The following is a 20992-nucleotide window of genomic DNA, read 5'->3' as shown; positions in this document are numbered from 1 at the left end:
AGACACAATTGATATATCAAAAAATCAGCTCGAGTAAAAGAATATTTCATATTTTGAGTGTGGGACACCCACAGACAGTCATTATCTCACAGGACATGATCATACTGCCATTATTCACATCAATGGCAAATTCCAAATCACATAATTCGAGACACATTGTCAGGGCCTAACTCCCTCTATATTCACAGACATATAAGGACGTATTTGGGGTGAAATTCATCCCTGGACAGCAAGCAAGGCCTAGGACTCTGCAGTAGAAGGTACACACCTATGCCCTATTTTGCAGGAATTTGTGGGATATAAATGAAACACAGTCTATTTGCATAGGAGAGACTTTTACCCAATGGGAGCAGGAATTGATCTGTAGCCTTCATCTGTCCATCCTAGCAAATTTTATCAAAATAATATTCTAACAACAACAATATCCTTCAGTTCCCTTATTTCTAACTGTGAGAACTTCATTTCTATTTTCATCACTTTTCCACCATGGAATTAAATTAACTTTTACATTCAAAGAATCAACACACACTTACTCAGTTCTGCTTGGAGTTCATCTGCAAAGAAAAAATAATTTTTAATGAACACTCAAGAAGTGGAAGATTGGACAAATGACCAGAGAGGAGTATAAAAATATTGCTCAGGCATGCAGGAGTGAAATCACACTTGGAGTTGCAGCTAGCAAGAGATGTTAAGAGTAACAAGAAGGGTTTCTTCAGGTATGTTAGCAACAAGAAGAAAGTCAAGGAAAGTGTGGGCCCCTTACTGAATGAGGGAGGCAACCTAGTGACCGAGGATGTGGAAAAAGCTAATGTACTCAATGATTTTTTCGCCTCTGTCTTCATGAACAAGGTCAGCTCCCAGACTGCTGCACTGGGCAGCACAGTATGGGGAGAAGGTGACCAGCCCTCTGTGGAGAAAGAAGTGGTTTGGGACTATTCAGAAAAACTGGACGAGCACAAGTCCATGTGGCCGGATGTGCTGCATCCGAGGGTGCTAAAGGAGTTGGCGGATCGGGGGAGGTCCTGGATGACTGGAAAAAGGCTAATGTAGTGCCCATCTTTAAAAAAGGGAAGGAGAAGGATCCGGGGAACTACAGGTCAGTCAGCCTCACTTCAGTCCCTGGAAAAATCATGGAGCAGGTCCTCAAGGAATCAATTCTGAAGCACTTAGAGGAGAGGAAAGTGATCAGGAACAGTCAGCATGGATTCACCAAGGGAAGTCATGCCTGACTAACCTAATTGCCTTCTATGGTGAGATAACTGGCTCTGTGGATGAGGGGAAAGCAGTGGATGTGTTATTCCTTGACTTTAGCAAAGCTTTTGATACGGTCTCCCACAGTATTCTTGCCAGCAAGTTAAAGAAGTATGGGCTGGATGAATGGACTATAAGGTGGATAGAAAGCTGGCTAGGTCGTCAGGCTCAACGGGTAGTGATCAATGGCTCCATGTCTAGTTGGCAGCCGGTTTCAAGCGGAGTGCCCCAAGGGTCGGTCCTGGGGCTGGTTTTGTTCAATATCTTCATTAATGATCTGGAGGATGGCATGGACTGCACTCTCAGCAAGTTTGCAGATGACACTAAACTGGGAGAAGTGGTAGATACGCTGGAGGGTAGGGATAGGATACAGAGGGACCTAGACAAATTAGAGGATTGGGCCAAAAGAAACCTAATGAGGTTCAACAAGGACAAGTGCAGAGTCCTGCACTTAGGACGGAAGAATCCCATTCACTGTTACAGACTAGGGACCCGAGTGGCTAGGCAGCAGTTCTGCAGAAAAGGACCTGGGGGTACGGTGGACGAGAAGCTGGATATGAGTCAACAGTGTGCCCTTGTTGCCAAGAAGGCTAATGGCATTTTGGGCTGTATAAGTAAGGGCATTGCCAGCAGATCGAGGGACGTGATCGTTCCCCTCTATTTGACATTGGTGAGGCCTCACCTGGAGTACTGTGTCCAGTTTTGGGCCCCACACTACAAGAAGGATGTGGAAAAATTGGAAAGAGTCCAGCGGAGGGCAACAAAAATGATTAGGGGGCTGGCGCACATGACTTATGAGGAGAGGCTGAGGAAACTGGGATTGGTTAGTCTGCAGAAGAGAAGAATGAGGGGGGATTTGATTGCTGCTTTCAACTACCTGAAAGGGGGTTCCAAAGGGGATGCATCTAGACTGTTCTCAGTGGTACCAGATGACAGAACAAGGAGTAAAGGTCTCAAGTTGCAGTCTTGGAGGTTTAGATTGGATATTAGGAAAAACTTTTTCACTAGGAGGGTGGTGAAGCACTGGACTGTGTTACCTAGGGAGGTGGTGGAATCTCCTTCCTTAGAGGTTTTTAAGGTCAGGCTTGACAAAGCCTTACTGGGATGATTTAGTTGGGGTTAGGTCCTGCTTTGAGCAGGGGGTTGGACTAGATGACCTCCTGAGGTCCCTTCCAACCTTGATATTCTATGATTCTATGATCACTTTTCCTCCATGGAACTGAATTAACTTTTACATTCAAAGAATCAAAACACACTTACTCAGTTCTGCTTGGAGTTTATCTGCAAAGAAAGAAATTTTTTTTAATGCACACACCTGGTGAATTTCAGTTGGGTTAGCTAGCAGATATTACACCTCTCCTAAAAAGCTTCTAATCTCATACCTCACAGCAATTACGTTGCAAGTGTCCAAACCAGTCTCATCCCCCTACTGTAAAACACCTCAATAAATCCTGTCACTGCAATAAAGGAAATTCTGAATATTGTCACTGCTTTAGAGATGCTACACACTGCCGCTTTTTGGAGTCCAAACACAGGACATGAGATTAATTAAAAGATTATTAGGGGAAAAAAACAGTGAGCCCTGCACATCTCTTGATATATGTTTTACTAGTTTAACAGTTTAATAGAACTGTATTGAAGAAGAACCAATTCAAAGTTACTTTCTACTGCTTTAGTAGTCATCTTTTCTTGCAGTCATTTGTGTGTGTGTGTGTGTGTAATGGGTTAACAAATATTCACAAATATTACAGTGTAACCACTTCCGAAGCCTTCACTATGAAACACCCCACATATTCCACTGTCACACACTCCCAACTGTTATCCCCATGATCCGCATCAAATCAGACTCATCTGACAGCCATGGCATGCCTCTGAATAAACCCCACCCAATGAGAGGAAATCCAAAACTTCCTCTCAGCGTGGAAACTCTACAGACTCCTTGTGTTCTCATGGAAACTGCTCTCACAACCCATCACACCCATCTCCTTGTTTCTTTTCATCAACACACTGACAATCATCAATCTCTCTTGTATCACAGTTCTGGTTCCCCAAAACATATCCCCAAATATTACACAACCCGGCATCCACCAAGCAACAGAAGTCAATGGAAATGAACCTCTCTCTTCCTGGATTCTTCCTGAAAAAGAAAAACAAAAATGAAACCATGTGTTTAACACTGTACTTCCAATTTTGTCTCCATAGCATACAGAAATAATCTAATAACCAAAACCAAGCCAAAGTTTGGTAATTTATTTTAAGTACAGAAATAGTAAAATGCAAGAATCAAAGCCAATGGTACTTGTATACCACCTCAGATTCCTACATTCTAGTGCCAGAAGAAACCATTGTGATTATATATCCTGAATCCTGGGACAAGACTTGCCACAGAACTTCCCCAAAGTAATTCCTAGAGACCCTTGCTAAATTTTTCCAATGGTTAATTACCCTCACCATTAAAATTGTACTTCTTATTTCCAGTCTGAATTTGTCCAGCTTCAGTTTGTAACCCTAGATCATGTTATACCTTCCTCTGCTAGACTGAAGAGCCCATTAGCAGAGAAAGGCATAACACTATCCAATTAAAGTTGAAATTAGACAATGTCAGCCTGGAAATTAGAGCTGGTTGGGAATGTTTTCAAAGAAACGGTCTTTAGTTGAAAAATGCTGTTTCTTTAATACTGAACTGCTTGAGAAATAGTGTTCTGTTCACTGAAACAATGAATCAAAAAGCTTTTCATAAAAGAAGGTTTCAGTTTTTAAAAACATCCCAAAGGTGGGGTTCACCCGCCACCCACGTCAATGCGCTTTTAATACATTTCAAAATCTGTATGAGGAGTTTGATATCCTAAAAACAAGCTATTTTTTTGATTTACAAATACATGGTTTTGGTTGGTTTGTTTTTTTCTCTTTTTTAATGTCAGGTATATGTTAAATGTTTTCTCCACTCTAAAACAAAACTATTTCGAACAATTTCTTTGATTCTTAAAAAAATATCTTCCCATAAGAAAGAAACAGATGGGAACAGAAATTAAATCAACAACAAATGCCCCAGGGTGGATTAAAATCAATGATTTTATTACAAAAATCAGACTTCTTTAATTTAAATCAGATTTTTTAAAACTTAAATTTAAAACTTTTTCTTTTTAATATAAACATTTAAAATTAAATTTAAAGGCACCAATCCATGTTGGCTCTGCTACTCCTCTCCCCTTTCATTATTTCACTAGGAAGGTGGTGAAGCACTGGAATGGGTTACCTAGGGAGGTGATAGAATCTCTTTCCTAAGAGGTTTTTAGGGACAGGCTTGACAAAGCCCTGGCTGGATGATTTAGTTGGGGATTGGTCCTGCTTTGAGCAGGGGGTTGGACTAGATACCTCCTGAGGTCCCTTCCAACTCTGGTATTCTATGTTTCTATGATTGTCTAGCTCCACCAAGACCCTTAGGTCAGGAGTGGAAGTGCAGAGATTCCCTCCCTCCCAAAGACATGGAGGTACACCCCTCAGGCCTGGCTAGTGTGAGAGACATTGTTCAAGCTTTGCAGGAGTGTGTGTCTTGCCCTCCCTAGACCTCAGCGGGGCACAAGGGTGGTGGTGGTGAAGACACAATTGATATACCAAAAAATCAGCACGAGTAATAGAATATTTCATATTTTGAGTGTGGGACATCCACTCACAGCCACTATCCCAGAGGGTGTTATCCTACTGCCATTATTGACATCAATGGCAAATTCCAAATCACATAGTGAGAGACACATTATCAGGGCCTAACTCCCTGTATATTCACAGACATGTAAGGACTTATTTGGGGTGAAATTCATCCCTGAACAGGAAGCAAGTGTAGGACTCCACAGCACAAGGTACACCCCTATGCCCTATTTTGAAGGAATGAGTGGAATATAAGTGACACACAGCCCATTTGCATAGGAGAGACTTTCACCCAATGGGAACAGGAATTGAGTAGTAGCATTCATCTGTCCATCCTAACAAATTTTATCAAAATAATATTCTACCAACAACAAAGATCCTTCAGTTCCCTTATTTCTAACTGTGAGAACTTTATTTCTATTTTCATCACTTTTCCACCATGGAACTGAATTAACTTTTACATTCAAAGAAACAACACACACTTACTCAGTTCTGCTTGGAGTTCATCTGCAAAGAAAAAATATTTTTTTAATGCACACACTTTGTGAATTTCAGTTGGGTTAGCTAGCAAATATTACGCCTGTCCCAAAAAGACTCTAATCTGATACCTCACAGCAATTATTTTGCAAGTTTCCAAACCAGACTCATCCTCCCACTGTAAAAAACCTCAATAAATCCTGTCACAGCAATAAAGGAAATTCTGAATATTGTCACTGTTTTAGAGCTGCTACACACTGCTCCTCTCTGGAGTCCAAACACAAGACATCAGATTAATTAAAAGATTATTAGGGGGAAAAAACAGTGAGCCCTGCACATGTCTTTAGAGATGTTTTACTAGTTAAGTTAGTTTAATAGAACTGTATTGAAGAAGAACCAATTCAAAGTTACTTTCTACTGCTTTAGTAGTCATCTTTTCTTGCAGTCATTTGTGTGTGTGTGTGTGTGTGTGTGTAATGGGTTAAAAAATATTCACAAATATTACATTTTAACTACTTCCAAAGCCTTCAATATGAAACACCCCACAGATTCCACTCTCACACATTCCCACCTGCCATCCCCATTCTCAGTATCCAACCAGTCTCATCTGTCAGCCATGACAGTCCTCTGAATAAACGTCACCCCATGAAGAGGAAATCCCAAACCTCCTCTCAGCGTGGAAACTCTACAGACTCCTTGTCTTCTCATGGAAACTGCTCTCACAACCCATCACTCCCATCTGCTAGTCTCTTTTCATCAACACACTGACAATCATCAATCTGCCTTGTATTCACAGTTCTTGTCCCCCAAAATATATCCCCAAATATTACACAACCAGACATCCTCCAAGATACAGAAGTCAATGGGTTTTTACCGTTTTCTCTCTGGAGTCTTTCTGAAATAGAAAAACAAAAAGAAAACCACGTGTTTAACACTGTACTTCTAGTTTTGTCTCCATAGCATATGGAAATAATGTAATGACCAAAACCAAGAGAAAGTTTGGTAATTTATGAAATCTTGTAAGTACAGAAATAGTAAAATGCAAAAATCAAAGCCAGTGGTACTTGTATACCACTGCAGAGTCCAGTGCCAGAAGAAATCATTGTGATTATATATCCTGAATCCTGGGACAAGACAGGGCACAGAACTTCCCCAAGGTAGTTCCTAGAGACCCTTGCTAAATTTTTCCAATGGTTAATTACTCTCACCATTAAAGTTTTACTTCTTATTTCCAGTCGGAATGTGTCTAGCTTTAGCTTGTAACCCTAGATCGTGTTATACTTTCCTCTGCTAGACTGAAGAGCCCATTAGCAGAGAAAGGCATAATGTGATCCGATAGAAGTTGAAATTAGACAACGTCAGACGGGAAATTAGAGCTGATTGCAAATGCTTTCATAGACATGATCTTTAGTTGAAAAATACTGATAGTTTAACACTGAAATTGTCTGAGAAATAGTGTTCTATTCACGGAAACAATTAATCAAAATGATTTTCATAAAAGAAGATTTGAGTTTTTAATAACATCCCATTTTTGGTTTGTGAAAGATTTCAAGATTTCAACATTTCATCCTGCTTCAGGATGGGAAAATGTTTTGAAATGTTGAAAATTGTAACGGGACAGGAAAACCAACCCAGTCCTACTATTACTAATATAATTTTTAAAAAGATAATACCTTGATAAAGAGCTGTTTGGCATATGATAAAGTTTGAGGACATTTGTCCAAGCTCTTGTATGGTGAAGACAGAGGACATCAGGTGAAAAGGTAAAGAATGTGTTCCCACTTTCTAATACAGTCCATCACTTTTTCATATTTTTAAAAGCAGGAGTGTCTGGTTTTACACATTCTGATAATGCATATAAGGAATGTGCTGATGCCTTCAGCTCTTTCACTTCAGTACTATGCTAAGAAGGTGCCAATCCATGTTGGCTCTGCTACTCGTCTCCCCTCTCTTGCTCCACCAAGCCCCATAGACCAGGAATTGTAATGGAAAAACTTCTCACTACCAGCCCCCAAAAACATGGCAGAGAGAAGAAGAAATTCCTGCCTGCGCCCCTCAGTGGAACACCCTGGCCAGGGTGTCAGGGCTTGGAGGGGCTCTAACACCCCGAAGCCTGACAGAAATGTGTGTCTTTAACTCCCCAGACCTCAAAGGGGGGTGGAGGGGAGATTACTAAACGATATAGGGGGGAAAATACAGAAAGAGTAATGGTCTACATTTGACAGCAGGACACCCACACAGAGGGAGTGTTGTTACCTTTATTATTAAAGTCAATGGCAAATTGCAAATCATATAATTAATGTCACAATGTCAGGGGCTCATTCCTCCTCTATTCACAGACATGTTATGACAGATTTAGGGTGAAATTCATCCCTCGAGAGAGAGAAGGACTAGACCTTTGCAGCACAAGGTACACACCCTATGCCCTATTTTGAAAGGCTAGCTGGGATTTAAGTGAAGAATAACCCATTCCACAGGGGAGATTTTTCACCCAGTGAGAGCAGGAATAGGGCTGTAGCACTGATCTTTCATCTTTGTCTTTTCAACTCTCCCTGATGCTAAATATCAATGAGGGAAAATATAAAATCTATGTTTCCCTTCAGAAACCAAATCCAGAATGTGGCAGAGATCGGCTCAAACGCTGCTCATAACTAAACTGAGTCCAAAACAATCAGCTCTATTTCTCACCAGCTACAGACCCAGGTCATCAAAGAATTTAAAGCACCCCTTTAGTTTAGAGCACATGGGTAATCTATTTGACTTCTTCAATGGGACTATGCTTGTGAGTAAGGTAAAGCATCTGCTTTAGTGTCTTTCACATCTGGGCTTAGAGATTGAAGGAACATGGGACACTCCTTTCTGAAAAGATGCTGCCCCTTTCACGCCCCTTGCATGATGCAGCCTAAGGGAAAGAGGGAGTGAGTCCCGTTCTCACACGTGGCAGAGCAGTCTCCCATAAAATTTGTCTTGGCCGGATTTCATACTTAAACCTGATGGGACACAAAATGTTTTGAAGTTGTTCTCTTGTTCTCCTTTGGACACCAGAACTGGACACAGTACCCAGTAATGGTCTAAACAATGCTGTATACAGCAGTATTATCACCCTACCAATTGCTACTTGATATTCCTAGGCATAGCCATTCAAAGACCCTTTTTCCTACTGGAAAATTCACCCTAAGCTAAGCCATTTTCATGGATAACCTCTCCAATGCACTATCCTTTAGGGGGCAGTTTTAGTTTGTGGATGGAGCTATACAGAAGCCAGGCTGATGGAGGCTGCACTGAGGAGGGACTTCTGGCTAGCACCATCTACTTTTTGTCAGTACTGACCCCTTCTGGAAGGTTTTATTCAGACACTATTCAGAGGGTGCACTTCATCCTAAAAGAACAGGAATTCAAGTGCTGCAGTATTTTGTTTGTTTGTTTGTTTGCTGTTGGTTTCCAGCAGAGCTAGTCAAACAACGGTAATTCTTTTCTGTAAAATTTTTTGAAAAACACAAAAATAAATCATTGTTTTGTTTGAATTTTTAGTGGAATTTTCAAACAAAAAAAAGATTGAAAAGAGATGAAAAATTTTTATTTCTACCCACTTTGTCTCCCCCAGAAAGGGGGGGAAAGGCAGGGGAGGAGAAAGGTGGAAGAAAACTAAATAAACCTAAAAACATCTGAAAACTGAATTTGGCTTTGCATGTTTCATCAAGAAATCCAAAAATATATGGATAAAATGAAAACTTTTCTCACAATTTTTCACTTCTGTTGAAAAGCCATTTTTAGTTGAAAAATGTTTGGATGCAGGTATTTTTGGCCATCTGTAGTTTCCCATGTGAATACTCTTGTTTATTAATTCAACATTCATTTGCCGTGAGCAGCTGCACTCTGGCCTGCCCCTGCTGCACGCTGTATGTAAGGGGGGCAGAAAGGGGAATCTCCTATGACCCTTTTACTCTGCTGATTAGCTGAATAGGATCTAACAGAATGTGCTGCCAATGAGGTACATACACTGTGGAGACCAGAGTCCTGCCCTGGGTGTTTGCAAATGAAAATATCCTATAACCACGTCTGATGAAGTGGGCATTCACCCACGAAAGCTTATGCTCCAATACTTCTGTTAGTTTTAAAGGTGCCACAGGACTCTCTATTGCTGTTTATAAAAGACACTTGCACTTACCCTGACTCGGCCACGAAACAACTCTGGGTTCTGGGAATAAATGAAATAATAATACATAATTATAATTAATACTAATTAACAATTACAATGACCTGGATATTTTATTAATGTGTTAAATAAAACTATTTTCTATGAGGTTTATTTTGAAAAAAATTAGTATTTAAAAATAACCTTGTATATTACCACAGGGATGTGTTAATGGCATTTTTCAGGTAATTAAAAAGACCAGGTCTCTATTATTGGGAGTGTGTGCTCATAATTAGACAGAAAATAAAACATAACTAAAAAGTAGTCCATAACAACACTCCCACATGGGCCAAGAATGAGATTTGAGGCCAGGACTTACAGCATGAGCTATAGCAGTAAATCAGTCAGGATGCTGCAGTAGTGGATCAGCCACGAAAGTGGGACAAAGTCCCCCACATACCCCTACGTGCTACAAGACCATGGTGGTAGATAAATGGAGAGACAATGTAACTCGCACCTACCTAGTGGGGCACTCTGTCCCCCTCTAGTGGTGGCTGGGCTGCATAAAGAGCTTTATGAGTAGAGCTGGGTGAATAATGGATTTTTCAGATTGGAAAAAATCCAGGAAAACAATCTGTTTCAATTTAAAACAATAACTTTTTTTTTGTCAAATCAAAAAAACTTCAAAAATGTCAATTCAAGTCAACCAAACTGCTTCAGTTGACACAAACTGATTTTTTTCTTGAGTTTTTCTTTTTTGATTCAGCCATTTTTGATGTTCTTTTCCCATTTTTTTTTTATTGGCCAAACTTGGAAATAAAATAGCATTTCAAATAAGAAAGTTGAAATGAAACATTTTAACTTTTTAAGTGAAATATTTTGAAATAAAATACTCAAAACAAAACATTTCAAATCTTTTGAAAAAAATTTCCCAACTGAAACACTCAAAACAAAACATTTCAAATTTATTGAAAATTTTCTTCCCAACTGAAAATATTGGTGAAATGAAACATGATTTTGGCAAATAGTTTCAGACTCCAAAGAACTGATTTTCGGCAAACAGCAGGTGGGAAAAAAGGAAAAAAAACCTTTTTCTTTCTAGAGTCTTCCTTAAAAAGAAAACGATGTGTTTAACTGTGTACTTCCAATTTTGTCTCCGTAGCTTACAGAAATAATGTAATAAACAAAACCAAAACAAAGTTTGGTAATTTATAAAAAAAAAATATTGTAAGAGACCCTTGGTAATTTTTTCCAATGGTTAATTACCCTCACCATTAAAAATTTACTTCTTATTTCTAGGCTGAATGTGTCTAGCTTCAGCTTGTAACCCTAGATGGTGTTATACCTTCCTCTGCTAGATTGAAGAGGCCTTTAGCAGAGAAAGGCATAACATGATCCAATGGAAATTGAAATTAGACAATGTCAGACTGGAAATTAGAGCTGATTGGGAATGTTTTCAAAGAAATGATCTTTAGTTGAAAAATGCTGATTCTTCAAAACTGAAACTGTTTGAGAAATAGTGTTCTGTTCACTGAAACAATGAATCAAAAAGCTTTTCATAAAAGAAGGTTTGAGTACATAAAAACATCTCATTTCAACATTTTTGTAATGAGAAGTTTTGAATTTGAATTTTCACATGACAAGATTTTTTGTTTAGAAATTTAGGTAAATGTACGTATAAAACGAATTTAAAAAAGGGAAAAAACTTTAAAATCGAAACAAAACATTTCAAAATAATGTGTTAATTGACTGAAACTGAACTGGGTTGGGATAGGAGGCTTTTGGTTTGTGAAACATTTAATGATTTCAACTGTTCATCCTGCTTCAGGATGGGAAAATGTTTTGAAATGTTGCAAATTCTAGTAGGACCGGAAAGACAACCCAGGCCTTCTACTACTAATAGAAGCTTTAAAAAGAGGATACTTTGATAAAGAGCTGTTTGGCGTATGATAAAGTTTAAGAACATTTGTTCTAGCTCTTGTAAAGAGAGGATGGAGGGCATCCAATGAAAAGATAAAGAATGTGTCCCCACCTTCTAAAACTGCCCATCACCTCTCCAATGCATTATCCTTTAGGGGGGCAGTTTTAGTTTGTGGATGGAGCTCTACAGAAGCCAGGCTGATGGAGGCTGACCTGAGGATGCACTTCTGGCTAGCACCATCTACTTTTTGTCAGCACTGATCCCTGGTGGAGGGTTTTATCCAGACACTATTCATAGGGTGCACTTTATCCTAAAAGAACAAGAAGTCCAGTGTTGCAGTACTTTTTTTGTTTGTTTGCTTGTTCTCCTTATAATCAGGTTTCTAGCAGAGCTAGTCAAAAAATTGTAATTCTTTTCTGGGAAAATTTCTGAAAAACACACAAAAAATCATTTAAAAAAATTAGTGGAATTTTCAAACAAAAAAAGATTGAAAAGAGAGGGAAAAAATTGGTTTCACCCCACTTTGTCTCCCTCAGAAAGGGAAAATAAAGGGGGGCGGGGAGAGAAAAGTAGAAGAAAACTAAATAAACCTAAGAACATTTGAAAACTAAATTTGGCTTTGCATGTTTCATCAAGAAATCCAAAAATATCTGGGCAAAGTGAAAACTTTTCTCACAATTTTTCACTTCTGTTGAAAAGCCATTTTTAATTGAAAAATGTTTGGATGCAGGTATTTTTGGCCAGCTGTAGTTTGCAATGTGAATACTCTTGTTTATTAATTCAACAGTCATTTGCCGTGAGCAGCTGCGCTTTGGCCTGCCCCTGGTGCATGCTGTATGCAAGGGGGCAGAAAGGGGAATCTCCTATGACCCTTTTACTCTGCTGATTAGCTGAATAGGATCTACCCCAGAACGTGCTGTCAGTGAGGTACATACATTGTGGAGACCAGAGTCCTGCCCTGTGTGTTCGCAAATGAATATATACTATAACCTGTATATAAAAGACACTTCCACTTACCCTGATGCCCATCATCTCCAGGTCCTGCCAACAAATAAAATAATAATAAATAATTATAATTAATACTAATTAACAAATTACAATGACCTGGATATTTTATTAACGTGTTAAATAAAACTATTTTCCTTAAGGTTTATTTTGAAATAATGCGTATTTAAAAATAACATTGAATATTACCACAGGAATGTGTATAGTGCACTTTTCAGGTAATTAAAAAGACCAGGTCTCTATTACTCTGAGTGTGTGCTCATAATTAGAATGAAAATAAAATATAAATAAAAAGTAGACCATAACAACACTCCCACATGGGCCAAGAATGAGATTTGAGTCCAGGACTTTCAGCATGAGCGATAGCAGTAAATCATTCAGGCCACTGCAGTAGTGTCCTGAATGATTTACTTTTTTAAATGAAATATTATGAAATAAAACACTCAAAACAAAACATTTCAAATCTTTTGAAAAAAAAATCCCCAACTGAAACACTCAAAACAAAACATTTCAAATCTTTTGAAAATTTTCTCCCCAACTGAAAATATTGGTGAAATGCTACATGATTTTGGCAAATATTTGCAGACTCCAAAGAATTCATTTTTGGCAGATATCAGGGGAGGGAGGAGAGGAAAAAAAACAATTTTTCTTTCAAGAGTCTTCCTTAAAAAGAAAACCATGTTTTTAACTGAGTACTTCCAATTTTTTCTTCGTAGCTTACAGAAATAATGTAATAACCAAAACCAAGACAAAGTTTGGTAGTTTATAAAAAAAATACTTTAAGTAGAGAAATAGTAAAATGCAAGAATCAAAGCCAACGGTACTTGTATACCACGGCAGATTCCTAGATTACAATATCCTGAACCCTGGGACAAGATAGGCCACAGAACTTCCCCCAAAGTAATTCTTAGAGACCCTCACCATTAAAAATGTACTTCTTATTTCTAGTCTGAATTTGTCTAGCTTCAGCTTGTAACCCTAGATGGTGTTATACCTTCCTCTGCCAGATTGAAGAGGCCATTAGGAGGGAAAGGCATAACATGATCCAATGGAAATTGAAATTAGACAATGTCAGACTGGAAATTAGAGCTGATTGGGAATGTTTTCAAAGAAATGATCTTTAATTGAAAAATGCTGATTCTTCAAAACTGAAACCGTTTGAGAAATAGTGTTCTGTTCACTGAAACAATGAATCAAAAAGCTTTTCATAAAAGAAGATCTGAGTACATAAAAACATCCCATTTCAACATTTTTGTAATGAGAAGTTTTGAATTTGAATTTTCACATGACAAGATTTTTTGTTTAGAAATTTAGGTAAATGTACGTATAAAACGAATTTTAAAAAGGGAAAAAACTTTAAAATCTAAACAAAACATTTCAAAATAATATGTGTTAATTGACTGAAACTGAACTGGGTTGGGATAGGAGGCTTTTGGTTTGTGAAACATTTAATGATTTCCACTGTTCATCCTGCTTCAGGATGGGAAAATGTTTTGAAATGTTGCAAATTCTAGTGGGACCGGAAAGACAATCCAGGCCTATTACTACCGGTACTAATAGAATTTTTAAAAAGAGGATACTTTGATAAAGAGCTGTTTGGCATATGATAGGTTTGAGAACATTTGTCCTAGCTCTTGTAAGGAGAGGATGGAGGGCATCAGATGAAAAGATAAAGAATGTGTCCCCACCTTCTAAAACAGCCCATCGCCTTTTCACCTTTTGCTAGGAGTGTCTGGTTTTACACATTTTGATGATACACATATGGAATGTGCTGATGCCTTCAGCCCTTTCACCTCAGTGCTATGCTAGGAAGGAGTCAGTCCATGTTGGCTCTGCTACTCGACTCCCCTCTCTTGCCCACCAAGCCCCATAGACCAGGAATTGCAATGGAAAGGCTTCTCACTACCAGCTCCCAAACACGTGGGGGACAGAAGAAGAAATTCCTGCTTGCACCCCTCAGGGGAACACACTGGCCAGGGTGACAGGGCTTGGAGGGGCTACAACACCCCTGAAGACTGACAGGAATGTGTGTCTTTAACTCCTCAGAATTCAAAGAGGGGTGGAGGGGAGATTACTAAAAGATATTGGGGGGGGGACGGAAAGAGGAATGGGCTATATTTTGACAGCAGGACACCCACACACATTATCTCAAAGGGCGTGTTGTTACTTTTATTATTAAAGTCAATGACAAATTGCAAATCATATAATTGATGACACAATGTCAGGGCTTCATTCCTCCTCTATTCACAGACATGTTAGGACTGATTGAGGGTGAAATTCATCCCTGGAGAGAGAGAAGGACTAGACCTGTGTAGCACAAGGTACACACCTATACACTATTTTGAAGGGCTAGTTGGGATTGAAGTGATGAATAACCCATTCCACAGGAGAGATTTTTCACCCAGTGAGAGCAGGAATAGGGCCGTAGCACTGATCTTTTCAACTTTTTCTTTTCAACTCTCTCTGATGCTAAACCTGTTTATAAAAGACACTTGCACTTACCCTGACTCTGACTCCAACGAACTCCAGTTCCTGGCAATAAATAATATAACAATAAATAATTATAATTAATACTAATTAACAATTACAATGACCTGGCTATTTTATTAACGTGTTAAATAAAACCATTTTCGATGAGGTTTATTTTGAAAAAAGCATTTAAAAATAACATTGTATATTACAACAGGGATGTATTGCAGTTTTCAGGTAATTAAAAAGACCAGGTCTCTATTACTGGGAGCATGTGGTCATAATTAGACTGAAAATAAAACATAAATAAAAAGTAGTCCATAACAACACTCCCACATGGGCCAAGAATGAGATCTGAGGCCAGGACGTTCAGCACGAGCGATAGCAGTAAATCATTCAGGACGCTGCAGTAATGGACCAGCCACTAAAGTGGGACAAAGTCCCCCCCTACAGCCCTACTTTTGACTAGAAGACCATGGTGGTAGCTGAGAGACAATGCAACACGCACCTACTCAGTGAGGCACTCAATCCCCTTCTAGCAGTGGCTGGGATGTACAAGAGCTTTATGAATAGAGCTGGGTGAATAATAGATTTTTTGGATTGGAAAAAATCCAGGAAAACAATCTCTTTCAATTCAAAACAAAATATTTTTTTTGTCAAATCAAAAAGACTTGAAAAAATGTCAATTTGAATTAACCAGACTCCTTCAGTTGACACAAACTGACTTTTTTCTTGAGATTTTCTTTTTGATTCAGCCATTTTTGATGTTTTTTCCCATTTTTTGTAGTGACCAAACTTGGAAACAAAATAGCATTTTAAATCAGAAAGTTGAACTGAAACATTTTGACTTTTTGAAATGAAATTTTTTGAAATAAAACACTCTAAACAAAACATTTCAAATCTTTTGAAAATTTTCTCCCCAACTGAAACTATTGGTGGAATGCAACACAATTTTGGCAAATAGTTTCAGACTCCAAAGAGTGCATTTTTGGCGCACACACAAAAAAAGACACCCCCCCCCCTCCTCAATCCAGATCTGTTAATGATTCCACTACAGTGTCAGCCACTGGTGGTGGATCAAGTAAGGATTGGCTGGGGCACAATTTATCTGAGGTCCTGAACCATGTGTGTCTCACTGTCTTAAAGGCAGCCTCTCTCCCTCTTCCCTTTTGTGGCAGGTATGATTAGTTTAGGGTGACCAGATCACCCAAGTCAAATATCGGGACGCGGGACGTGGCGGGGGGGGCGTGGCAAAAAAACCCCACCCTTCCTCCACAAGCACTGGAGGGAGGCCCAGGAGACGCAGGGGAAGCACGGGGCCAGGGTGAGTGAGAGTCCGGCCTGGCCCCGAGTAGGCAGGACTCAGTTGGGGGTAAGGAGAGTAGGGGGGCGGCCTGCAGGGCCAGGAGGCGGCTGTTCTCCCCCCCGGGCAGCGGGACTTGGGAGCAGCCGCTGCTGCAGCTCCCACTGCCGCGGGGGGAGGAAGCAGCCGATGGCCAAGCTCAGCGGCTGCGGCTCTGGCGCCTGGGCCCGAACCCCCTGAGCTTGGGCCTGCTGCGGGGACCCAGCAGCGCGCACGCTGCGCCCAGCCCCTGGCCAGTCGCGTCTGGGCTGCTGCCCAGCTGGTGCTATCCCGCGGCAGCCCCGGAGTGGGGGCAGCAGGCCCCAGCCCCCCCGTCCCGCTCGGGTCCCGCAGGGGAATGAATGGGCCTGGGCTGCCGATGCCTCCGCCCCAGGAGGGGAGAACAGCTGCCGCCTGGCCCCACGGGCCGCCCCCCTACTCTCCCTACCACCCGACTGAGTCCTGCCTGCTCGGGGCCAGGCCGGACTCTCACTCACCCCGGCCCCACGCTTCCCCTGCGTCTTCCGGGCCTCCCTCCAGCGCTTGTGGATGGAGGAGGAATGGTGAGCCTGGGGAAGAGGCGGGGATTTGGGGAGGGAGCCAATGGGGGAAGGAGGGGGCGGAGTCGGGGCGGGGGGGGGGGGGCATGAGCACTTCCGGGCTCTGGAGCATTTCCTTGTTTGTCCAGTGTCCTGACTGCACATCGGTTGGGACGCGGGACAAACAAGGAAATATCGGGACAGTCCCGATAAAATCGGGACATCTGGTCATCCAAGATTAGCTGGAGTATTCATAGTTGACCAATGTCAGGGTGATGCTCAGTAGTGGGTTCTCAGCTCCAGAAGTGCAACAGAGTTTATGCTTGGCTGGCTTTAGGGTGCTGTGGCAAATTAATCAGATTATTTTAAAAATGTCTTGGCTATAAAGTTTTCCTGTAGGTAGGTTTTATCTTCCAGCAAGTGGAGACAAGTAGGGCAAGATAAAATTTTGCTCATTTTGGGTACTAATTTATAGCTATATAGTGCACTCACCTTATAAGGCAATGGGCATAGGCTGTGGTTATCGATGACTACGTAAGCAGGCTGTGGCCCACCCATTTTCCGCCCCGAGGCCCCACTTTCTCTTCACCTTTACACTTAAGCCAGCAGGGGCGCTTAGCTCCAGCTGGCAGCCAGGAGAAGCCCGGGGGATATTGGACCAGCGGCCTGGGGAGGCGCTGGGACCGGTGGCTTGGAGCGGCACTGGGGCGGGCCCAGTGCTCGGGCTGGCCAAGCACTTGGAGGGGCTGGCGGCTCGGCCCAGCTCTTGGGGGGACCAGCCCGGCACTTGGAGGGGCCGGTCCCGTGGTCAGGGGGGCTGGCCTGGCACTTGCGAGGCGAGCCAGCGCAGCTGGGGTGGGTGGGCTGGGGCTCCAATGGCTGCAGGGGGTGGTGATTTCTGGGCACCTCCAGTTGCGGACAGGAGCCTCTGGGGCTCTGGTGGGCGGGGGGTCTGACCTCAGGTGGAGGGGGTGGCAGTGGGCTAGCTTCCCCTGAGGGGGGGTTCATCCGGCACCCTGGTTAATGGGCTTTTAATACATTTCAAAATCTGTATGAGGAGTTTGATATCCTAAAAACAAACTTTTTTTTTAATTTACAAATGCATGGTTTTTGTTTTTGTTTTTTAATGTCAGGTATATGTTAAATGTTTCCTACACTATAAAACAAAAGTATTTTGAACAATTTCTTCGATATTAAAAAAAAATCTTCTCATAAAGAAAGAAACAGATGGGAGCAGAAATTAAATGAACAACAAAAGCCCTAGGGTAGATAAAAATCAACACTTTTATTTAAAAAATTGACTTCTTTAATTTAAATAAGATTTTTTAAAATTTAAATTTAAAACTTTCTTTTTTAACATAAACCTATTTAAAATTAATTTTGAAATTATAGCAACCTATCTTAAGGCCTAAACTCACTATAATTTATAAAAAGAATTAAAATTTAATAATAGTATTAAGAGTAAGAATAACAACAACAACAGGTTTTCTGCCAATGTTTTAATGTCAAATCACTGAACCGGTGGAAAACACTAGCTAAGCACCTGGAATCAGTTTGTGGAAGTGCTAAACCAACTTTTGACAGCAGTAGCCTCTTCTGCATGTGCAAAGGGAATGTTTTCTTCTTTTCAATTTATTCAACTAGTTCAGTTCAATGACAAGTTCATTAAAAATTAAGAAACCAACTGGAAGTTGAAAAAGAAGGAAAACTTGTTTTCCTCTTTTTGTGTAAAAATAAAAATTAGGTGTGAAAGATTGAGATCTAGTAGTTCTAAAACTTGAAGGACATAGTGACTAGAAACAATAAGTTCAGTTCATTAACAACAGAGAATACTTTGTTTAAAAAATGAATTAGTTTTAAATTCAAAACATGTTTTGATATGTATCTAGCACCTATAAGGACATTTTATTCTAATAATAATTTTAATATAATGCTGTTTTGTGTATTTTAATTGAATGCCAATTTCCGTCCAAATACAGCTTGATACAAAACAGAAGTAAAAAATGTATCATCTAGTAAATAAGAAATGCATCGTTCACTATTTGCTAACATAAAAAATGTAAAATTTAAGAATTTGAATAACTATATGTTCAACTATTTAATTGTCTAAATTAATATCTAGTTATAGCACATGCTCTGGAATAGGGACACGAAGCATCAAATTTAGTATAAAAGCTATATATATATATATATATATATATATATATATATATATATATATATATATATATATAAATGCAAATAAGCATGTTTTAATGGTTACAAATAAATGAGAATCAACTGTTCTTTAGAAAAATAACTAAGAAGTCCAAATACAAAACACAATTAAAATTGATTATTTAAATCATGATTAAAACCAGGGATTTTAATACGTTGATTAAAATCAATCCATCCCAAGAAGCACAGTGTTGGTTTTTTTCTTCTTCAGAAAAGACCAGTCGAATAAAGCAGTGGTTCAGAAGTGGGTTCCCCAGACCTCCGGGGGGAGTGGGGTGTGCCCTGGGTTATGTGGGGGTCTTTCCCTTAAGGAGTACTGCAGTGGGACCAGAATGTGCCGGAAAAGTATTCTGGCACTTTTGCTGCATGGCAGGATGCCATTTTGTTCTCAAAATGGCGTCCTTCATACAGTGTAACCTCTCACACACCATGCATGAAAGGTCATGCTGCTGGGGGGCATTTCCACATTGGCGAGGGCATTTTGGTACCACCAGTACTTGCCCATTCAGAACTACACCACAAAATAATTGTAGTTAAAGTGAAAATAAGGCTGATGTGATAACTTGTAATGATTGCAGACTCTATTTTTGGTTCCTTTGTGATTCTTATTTTAATTACAGAACATATATTTTTAAATAATTAATTAACCTAACATAATAATAACATGAAACGTATGTATAAAAAATGAAAGTGGTCCAGGAAATTTAGTCAGATGCCAAAGGAATCCTCAGAGGAAAAAAGTTTGGGAATCACTGACATAGAGCACTAAAGGCAGATAACAATACACATGCTTTCCCAATAATGTTTTTCCATGCAAGCAATTGTAGTAGCTGCCCCGAGGGTGTTATGCAATTGTGAATAGGAGGAAGGTGGAGTGTGGATCATCATGAGTGGGAGACTGTCCATTAGAGGGTGTCCATCACACAATGTATCTATGAAGATGTGTCTCATACAACGAGTTGCATTGACAACCCCAATTTAAAGCAAAACATTTTGCATTTGCTTTCAAGAAATCTATGGAAAGCGTAATGTACTCTACATATTATTATGAGAAAGAAACAGGTTTCGCATCTTTTTACATATTGATTTTAAATAATGAAGTGATGAAATATCATATCTACCTTCTTCTGCTCTGATGAGTCTCTCTTCAAAAGAAAGCAAAGCAACACATAGGTTAGAATGTTTAACAGCAATATCATATATGAGCACTGACAATCTACATCAAATATTTGTTGCAGCACTTTCATGTTGTCCCCGGAAATATCCCTCTGCTATTATACGTTATGGACATATGGGCCAGATCTTCAGCTGGTATAAATTAATCCAATTGTAACCTTTGGGTGGGGTAGAGTTCACTTCATTACCCTTCTCCAGTGCCTAAAAAAAACCCCCAACTCTGGAGACCCAGAGTTCAGTCTCTAGGGATTTTCAGCAAGGATTGCACAGAGTCAACCTCCCCACTTTCAAGTCCCAAAAGGAACTAAAGAAATGAATTTAATTAAATAACTTTATAAAATCTTATGATAAAGAAATAAATAATAATTTAATTTTTACAGCATGACATGGCTATTTTATAATCCACAGACATTACATTCACAGTTATACATAAACATAAATAAAGAAAACAAATTAAAATCTCAATGGTTCAGTCCCACAGAAATACAGTGAGAAGAAACTGAAAGTTCCCAAAAGCTTAGTTAGAGTCTTTGATCATCAAATCTATACAGTCTGCGGAGTCTAAAACAACATCTTCCCTCCACTTGATTGTGGGAATCTTCAGTTGGAATCCATGCAGACCCTTCCTCTGCTTAAATCACTACTAGCCAGTCAGCTAACTGATTAACCAATCACTCAGTTAAGTGTAAAAAGAACAGGAGTACTTTGTGGCACCTTAGAGGCTAACAAATTTATTTGAGCATAAGCTTTCATGGGCTACAGCCCACTTCATCAGATGGATAGAATGGAACATATAGTAAGCAGACAGGGGAGTT

At 39.9% G+C, this 20992-nt stretch overlaps 1 protein-coding gene across 1 annotated transcript in view; it reads right to left on the bottom strand.

Moving 5' to 3' along the window:
- The window catches only part of LOC101935447 (butyrophilin subfamily 1 member A1-like), a 30801-nt gene that overhangs the window by 3735 nt on the left and 6074 nt on the right, over positions 1–20992 (bottom strand). Inside the window, exons 2-10 of the mRNA XM_065571842.1 lie at positions 20123–20146; positions 14937–14966; positions 12447–12470; positions 9542–9571; positions 6248–6268; positions 5383–5403; positions 3368–3388; positions 2512–2532; positions 534–554 (exon numbers count right to left, since the gene is read on the bottom strand). Coding sequence (XP_065427914.1) covers positions 534–554; positions 2512–2532; positions 3368–3388; positions 5383–5403; positions 6248–6268; positions 9542–9571; positions 12447–12470; positions 14937–14966; positions 20123–20146 — 213 coding nt within the window. The remainder of the gene's footprint in view (positions 1–533; positions 555–2511; positions 2533–3367; positions 3389–5382; positions 5404–6247; positions 6269–9541; positions 9572–12446; positions 12471–14936; positions 14967–20122; positions 20147–20992) is intronic.

This window comes from Chrysemys picta, chromosome 17 (assembly GCF_011386835.1).
Source record: "Chrysemys picta bellii isolate R12L10 chromosome 17, ASM1138683v2, whole genome shotgun sequence".
In the NCBI taxonomy this organism is placed as follows: Eukaryota; Metazoa; Chordata; order Testudines; family Emydidae; genus Chrysemys; species Chrysemys picta.
This window is presented reverse-complemented; position numbering and strand designations above follow the sequence as displayed.